At 47.3% G+C, this 7,883-nt stretch overlaps 1 protein-coding gene across 2 annotated transcripts in view; it reads left to right on the top strand.

Moving 5' to 3' along the window:
- Window positions 1-7,883, top strand: part of LOC137335798 (G protein-coupled receptor kinase 5-like) — a 169,579-nt gene that overhangs the window by 39,433 nt on the left and 122,263 nt on the right. For both annotated transcript variants that reach the window (XR_010966497.1, XM_068001218.1), the window contains exon 2: window positions 2,309-2,404. Coding sequence is in view for 1 of the 2 variants with exons in the window: in XM_068001218.1 (XP_067857319.1) it covers window positions 2,309-2,404 (96 nt within the window). In the remaining variant the exon portion in view is untranslated. The remainder of the gene's footprint in view (window positions 1-2,308; window positions 2,405-7,883) is intronic.

Genomic DNA, 7,883 nt, shown 5'->3' with positions numbered 1-7,883 from the left:
GTGGGGAAAACAGCTTTCATGTTCAAGTCTGGAGGAAGTGATTGAGATGATGTAAAAACAAAGGAAGAAGGTTGTAAAGTGAGTGTGTCTGACTGCCTCTGAACTCCTAGTCCAATGGTTTCCTGGCTGAAATGAGCTGATGGAATACAGATCTGTTGATTAACACCCTTTTAGTGGGAATGTTAGTTTTAAAGGGAATATCCAACATTGATTCTGTGCCCTGGAAATAGGTGCTTGACAAACTGTGTGGAGCCATCACCATGGTGATTATAAGGTGGAGCGTCTGTACCTGCCAATGGTGGAATTCAATGAAATCATCCTCCCACCCGTGCTGAGCCAGCTGTCGTCAGCCAGGCCAATACCATTAGCCCCCAGTTCTGCAGGTGAGGGTTCCTGCCTCTGATAACGGTCCACTGATCCCTGCTGGAAATGCACGTGTGGACGTTCGATCAGGACGGGGATTAGGCTCAGCTGTGATGCCCCTGTGGTCGAATAGTCAGCTGGCCAGCACTGCCTTGGCTCGCACACAAAGAATGACCGCTTGGGTAAAGTACTGGAAGGTAATTCATTGACTCATACCCCAACAAGGAGTTACTAATGTTACGAGTAAAAATAAGACAATCACTAATAAATCCATTCGGGAATTTAGGAGCAACTTCTTTATCCAGAGAGTGATTAGAATGTGGAACTTGCTACCACAAGGAGTAGTTGAGGCAAATAACAGAGGTGCATTTAAGGGGAAGCTCGATAAACACATGAGGGAGAAAGGAATAGAAGGATATGCTGATTGGGTTAGATGAAGGAGGGAGGGAGGAGGCTCGTGTGGAGCATAAACACTGGCATGGACCAGTTGGGCCGAATGGCCTGTTTCTGTGCTGTAAATTCTATGTAAATAAAGGAGGGGGGAAAAGCAATCACATCGCCAGTATTGGAGTTTGTGGATTGCTGTCTGAACGTGTGATTTAAACACCAGATAGTATAGCCGTTGGAGTGTTCCAAAGAAACCCCTTGAGTTGTGAACATCATTCCATGTCACTCATGAACCAGTTGATCTCCCCCCAAATCTCCGAGTCAGGAATCAGCAGGTTCAGGGAGTATCAGATGAAGGCACTTCTTAGCTGGGCAATATTTAGTCCCCTTGTTAAGACTTGTGGTTGGTTAAAACTGAATCACTCAAGCAGCGCTGTACTCACGGCTTCTTCTGATTGACAGTGGAAATCCGGGCTATTGAAAGCCCAGCATTTCTGACGGACACTGTACGTATCGTTTACACTGACTGCTTCCCAGTGTGTACAATAATCAACCAGGTCATCACTTGGAAACCGTTCAGTGATGGTGGTGCAATTCTTGATGGGATGGGGTGACGTCATATACTCTGGTTGTTGGTTTCCAGCAAGGTACCAGCTGCCACTTCAAACAAATCACAAAATAGAACCAATTCAAGGCCCATCTGTCTGTCCTGGGTGTGACGAGGGGGGCGTCACACCTCTGTGTGTCAAAAACATCTTTTTAAAAAAAAAAAGAGGCTGGGTTCCCCTGACTGGGAAGCAGCAATTTACAAACCATTTATCAATCTGCACACTTCCCTCCGCCTCTGACCACCAACAACAATTTGACCCAAGAGTGTGCAGCAGTTCGATGTTGTGGTCTTAAAGGAGCAGACCACATGAAACACCTCAGTCGCAAAATAACACTCTGTGTTCCATGGTAAATGTTTCTGTTCATATTAAACAGCGCATCCTCCGACTTGGTGTGTTATCAAAATCAAAAGTAAGTTCAAATGTGATCCAGATGTGGTTTCAGAAGATTAAGAGCAGTCTGGGTTTTGTATCACCATTTGAAACATTGGTGAGATGACTGCCTTGAAATCCCAACCATCTGTTTGTTAACCTGTGTCTTCTCCTTGAACAAATATTTTGATTGCCCCCCACCCCTCCCCACCATAAGGCAGGCAAGGACCCTCCTTCCCTCCCCCCCGCAACCCCCCACCTCTGGGTGGGAGAAACAAAATCTTGCTGTGCATCTGAGGCAGTTGAGAAAGGCGCCAGCCTCATGAAACCATTTCCAAGGATGAGCTGTGTTAAACCGACCCGTCCATTTAAGACCACAAGGTCAACAGTTAGTTGTGTTTGAGAGTGATACGACTGCTCGAATCTGACCATTTCAATCCCTTACTGCAACACCATCACCTCCCAACTTGGGACTCAGTACTGGGTGTTCCAGGCTGCACATGTAGATGCAAAAAGACACATGTATGATCCTCAAAATGCATCTTTAATCTTAACTAACTTTGGTTTTAAATTTCCAGGTGGGGGAGGGAAGAGGAAAGGAAGAAGCAAAAAATGGAAAGAAATCCTCCGATTTCCTCACATCAGTCAATGCGAAGACCTCCGAAAAATGTTAGGTAAGTGTATTTACCAAATACTGTGGGCCATAAGAGATAGGAGGAGGCCATTCAGCCCCTCGAGCCTGCTCCGCCATTCAATGCCAACATGGCTGATCTGATTTTTACCTCAACTCCACTTTCCTGCCCTTTCCCCATATCCTTTGACTCCTTTGCTGATCAAAAGTTTGTCGAACTCAGCCTTGAATGTATTCAATGACTCAGCCTCCACAGCTTTTTGGGGTAAAGAATTCCAAAGATCCACGACCCTCTGGGAGAAGAAATTCCTCCTCATTTCTATCTTAAATGGGTGACCCCTTATTCTGAGACTATGCCCCCTAGTATTAGATTCCCCCATGAGGGGTAACATCCTCTCAGCATCGACCCTATCGAGTCCCCTCAGGATCTTGTATGTTTCAATAAGATCTCCTCTCATTCTTCTAAACTCCAATGAGTATAGACCCAACCTGTTCAATCGTTCCCCATGAGACAAACCTTTCCGTACCCGGAATCAACCTAGTGAACTCTGTGAACTCTGAGCTTCATTTCTCGTGTGAAGAAATTAGCCTGTTCTGTTAGTGTATAGATTCTGTTTTAAATTGAAAAACTGAGACCAAGAGCTAAGGCCCATAGTGCTGGTCACCACTAAAGTTTTTTTTAAAAAGTGTAGGTGAGATGAGGAAGATCAAGTAAAACCACACCACCATCGCGAGCTTGCATTTATATTGTGCCTTCAACAATAGATACAACATTCTGGAGGCCCTTCACAGAGGAAGCCAAGCAGTTGGGAGAAGGCTTGGTGAAGAAATTGGTTTTCAGAAGATTTGGGAAGGTGGAAAGAGAAGTAGAAAGGGTTGAGGCAGGGAGTTCTCGAGAGTGGGGCCGAGGCAACTGAAGGCCCTGCCACCAAAAGTGCAACGAGGTAGAGCATGCACAGGGAGCCAGAGTCGGAGAGGATGCATGACTGGAAGTGGTCGGGTGGGGTATGGCCATGGTGTAATTGGTAGATGAGGACGAGGATTTGAATTTCGATCTGTTGGTGGATGAGGAGACAGTGTCGGTCAGTGAGGAGGACGCTGTTGAACAGGTCGCAGGCGGTGGGGTTTTGGACAATTGGGAGTTTATGGAGAGCAGCAGTCGGAAGGCAAGCAAGTAGGGAGAAGTTGAGACCAGAGATAACAAAGGTTTTGGTAGCAGTGGGCTAAAGTAGTGACCAGCAATATTATAGAGCTGGAAGTAAATTACCTTGGTAATGGAGAGGAGGAATTTCTTCTCCCAGAGGGTTCTGATTCTGAAGCTCATATGGGTTCTGAAGGTCAGCTCTCTGTTCAACAGAACATCCGAGGTGGTGTGCAGTCTGGAGGGGAAATGGAGTCGAGCTTTTGGCAGGACCTGAAAATGATGAAATGGGAAATAGTTCCATTTTTTTGGACTGATATACTTCAACTTGAACATGACATTAAAACCGTTTTTTGAGGGTATCTTGAAATATGCAATGATGATTGAGGGTGTTGGCAGATTTAATGGCATATGTCGCTAACTTCTTCGAACGATGGGTCCTTCTACAATCGTCAGAGGCTGGAACACCTGGATTATTGGAATCACTTTGTGGATGTGTCTGTCAAAAAGTACAATTGGGATAAATGATGTCCTGGTCAAGGTAATGGATGCCAGTACAGTTTTGTTGTCACCCAGTGTCGGCTTTGAACACTCCCAGGATAGCGACGTCAAAGGACGTGCCCCAGCCCAAAGCTCAGAAGATCACCCGCATGCATATCTCCCCCGCCCCTCCCCACCCCCACCAAAACCAGCCACCCTTGTCGCCTCTCCCAGTAATGCTGCCATTTTGGTGCTAAATTACGGACAGGTGCGTACTCCGTTAGTGGATTGAGACCGTCCGCACTCTTAAATCCTCTTCACTTTGAATGCTCACGGCCAGCAGAGAGAGGAAGCTTCATCCTCTCGGTCTGACCTGGATTAACACCCGGGTCCCAGAGGTGTGAGAACAGTCCTGCACCGAATGACCCCACCAAATCTTATTGTCCACCTGCGGTTCACTTCTTCTGCTGGACAACAAAACTGTACTGGCGTCCATTCCCTTGACCAGCATGTCGTTTACCCCATTCTCCTGTCATTGTTGATTCTAATAATAAGAAAATACATGGTGTACCTTGTCCAGAAACACAAGTATCCATGGACGAGAAGTTTGATTTGTCTGCGAATGAAATGTTTCCTAATAATAAGAGGCCATATGTGCACGGACTGCTGCCAAATACAATAGTGGGCCATGGTTCCCCCGGGCATCAGAACGCTCTGTGAATCTGCACAGAGTCCCAGCTGCATCAATATTTATGAGCAGTGCCTGACCGAAGCAGTTTGTTCTTTCTCTAGTTTCAGACTAGTTTTTTTTTAGCACCTTAACATTCAAGTTGTAAGAAGGTTGCTTTTGAACCGTTCAATAAACCGGAACATTTCCCCGAGGGAACCGAGGTGAAGGGTCAAGGGCCGTAGAGCAGGCACCCACCCAAGGTTGGAAGGTGTAGCAGCAGAGAGGAGGTGCAGCAGGTGAAGGGGTAGTCAGGCCAAGCTTGAATTTAAAAGGCCTGTAGATTGTAGGAGGAAGGGAAGACGAGGGTGACAAGCTGACAGTTTTCAGGCCCTGAAAGGGAAGGAGTTAAAATTGGAGATGATCCAATGACTCTTATTTTCAAAAGCGAGGCTGCAGAGAGGACAAAGAACAGGCTGGACTCAATTGTCATTCCAGCCCTCGAAGAACGAGCGGTAACCTGTGAATGAACTGAAAGTATTGCTGATCTGGTTCAGGCAATTGCAGATCAGTTGTTAGAAATGATTAGTCTTTCAAAAGGCGAGCAGTGCAATTGCACTTATCCTGGGCTCACAGTGCAATCAATGTCAGAATTATTTCAATGTGTTTTACCAATGCACACGTGACAGCTCTTGGGGTGCACTGTAGCTGTCATGACCTTACCTATTCTGTGCATTCAGTGTGTGACGTGCAATCCTTGAGATCAGACGGAGATTTCTCCTCTCAGACCTTTTACCAGGGGCTCATTCAGTTTCTCTGTTTTTATTTGTTCTCGGGATGCGTGTGACACTGGCAAGGCTGCATTTTTTGCCCATCCCCAGTTGCCCTGTTTTTGCAACCTCGGCTTGCTAGGCCCCTTCGAAGGGCATTACGAGAGTATTAGTAACGTAGTGCGGGACTGGAGTTGTGTGTCGGACAGACCCACGTAGGCTGACAAGTTCTCTCCCCTGAAGGACGTCAGCGAACCTGTCGGACAATGAAATATTTTATTGCAAACCCTCGGTCATGCTGATTTCACGTGGTTTGTTGGTGAGGACGGGCTTGATGGCCTTTTTCTAATTTCATCATTTCTTCAATCATTGTGTCAAAGTATAAATTCGTTCCTGTTTGCAAAAATCTTGGGGTTTTTTTTTGGTGGGGGTGGGGGAAAGGCTGTGTGAAACTGAATGCATGGTGCATTTGGAGAGTGCCCAGCCAGCCCCACCGTGCGGGCCACGTGAACAGGAGAGAGAACCAAATTTTCCGGTGTGTTGTGCAAGTGCTGCTACCTGCTTCACAAGGTTGGTTCTCCAGCTTTTGAGCAGTTACGATGATTGATATTCTTGGAAGTGGCCCCACCTCAAGTCACAGTGTTGTGCAGTAACCGTACGTCCAACATCTCAGGAATACTTGGCCGAGGTTGCTCCTTGGCCGCTCATCAATTGTAATCGCAGGTGCAGGGCAGAGCCAGACTCTTTCAGACTACATCTCTTTTGTGTGGTTAGAATGTGTGTTTGGGGGAAAGAAGGTTTCCTGCAATCTTTGGGACTGCACCACTGAAATCGTTACACTGATTTTATTTTTGTTCGTTCGGTGCTGCAGATCCGAGTTTACGACTGTATTTTTCTCTCAACCACAGCAACCGCCAGGCAGCTGATTTTATGGGATGATACAGCACAGAAGGAGGCCATTCAGCCCATCGTGCCTGTGCTGGAAGAGCCATCCAATTATTCCCAATCCCCTGCTCTTTCCCCGGAGCCCTGCAAATTTTTCCCTTCAAGTATTTATCCAGTTCCCTTTTGAAAGTTACGATTGAATCTGCTTCCACCGCCCTTTCAGGCAGTGCATTCCAGATCATCACAACTCGCTGCATTAAAATAAAACTCCCCTCATCTCTCCTCTGCTTCTTCTGCCAGTTATCTTGAATCTGTGTCCTCTGGTTACCGACCCTCCATTGAACCGTTAGGAGAGAGGTACAGCATCAGCGTTTTGTGCTAATTTGGTTTGTCAGTTCCTATTTGAGGCCCACTCACCACATTTATTGCCCGTGTCGCTTCCTTCTCTCCTCCAAGTGGTAGTGCGTGCTGGAGTAGGGGTCCCATAACATTGACAGCCCCCTGGCACCTTGCTGTAGTGTCAGCATTACTCTCGGGGGGGGGGGGGGGGGCCCTTCAGCCAAGTTTAACTTTGTCCTTACTTAACATTGACATACAAGCATCTCCCAAACCCAAGAGAGACTGATCAGAAGTGGGGGACGCTGGTTGATTGTATTTTTTTAATCATTTCCCCCCTGCCTCCATTGCTCAGGAGGTGCGGAGGCCGATTTTGGGCAGCTTCGACATGGCTCAGTTTTGCATCGTGTGGCCAACTACTCAGAGCCATCAGAAGGGGGCCACTGGTGGGTTTTGATGGGGCGTGTTGGGGGTGGCACAGATGGAGCGCCAGTGCGTTGCCACCATGAAGCGCTGGGATGTGGGTTCGCTGCCGTTATCCAGCGAAGCCCGCAGAACTGCTCCGTTCAGCCGTGGCCTTCCGGGGAAACATTGAGTGGAGAGGCGGTGAGCTTACTTTCAGGTTGCTGACGCCACAAGCACAGCTCGAACGATACAAAAGTAGCTTGAGGTGGCAGCTGTGGTTCAGTGGGTAGCACACTCGCCTCTGAGTCAGAAGGTTTGTGGGTTCAAGTCCCACTCTGGAGACTTCAGCTCATAATCCAGGCTGGCACTCCCAGTGCAATACTGAGGTGGTGCTGCACTGTCGGAGGTGCCGTCTTTCGGACGAGATGTTAAACCCGTCTGCCCTCTCAGGCGGACGTAAAAGATCCCATGGCACTATTTCGGAGAAGAGCAGGGGAGTTTCTCCCTAATGTCCTGGCTAGTATTTATCCCTCAACCAACATCACTGAAACAGATGATCTGGTCATTATCCTCAGTGCTGTTTGTGGGACCTTGCTGTGCGCAAATTGGTTGCCGGGTTGACAACAGTGATAACACTTCAATGGCTGCAACTCGCTTTAGAAAGTCCTGAGGTCATGAAAGGCGTTATTTAAATGCAAATTCTCTTTTTGTCTTTACCATGTACGGTGATGCTCTTCTTCATTGGAGGAGTGAAACCATTTTTTTTGCAAACTCAGGCGTGCATAAGCCTTATCAATTGGAAAAAATGGTAGTGTTCTCAGTCACAAAACGTGACAGT

This window comes from Heptranchias perlo, chromosome 20 (genome assembly GCF_035084215.1).
Source record: "Heptranchias perlo isolate sHepPer1 chromosome 20, sHepPer1.hap1, whole genome shotgun sequence".
In the NCBI taxonomy this organism is placed as follows: Eukaryota; Metazoa; Chordata; class Chondrichthyes; order Hexanchiformes; family Hexanchidae; genus Heptranchias; species Heptranchias perlo.
Note: the sequence above shows the minus strand (reverse complement) of the source record. Positions and strands in the feature narration are given on the sequence as shown.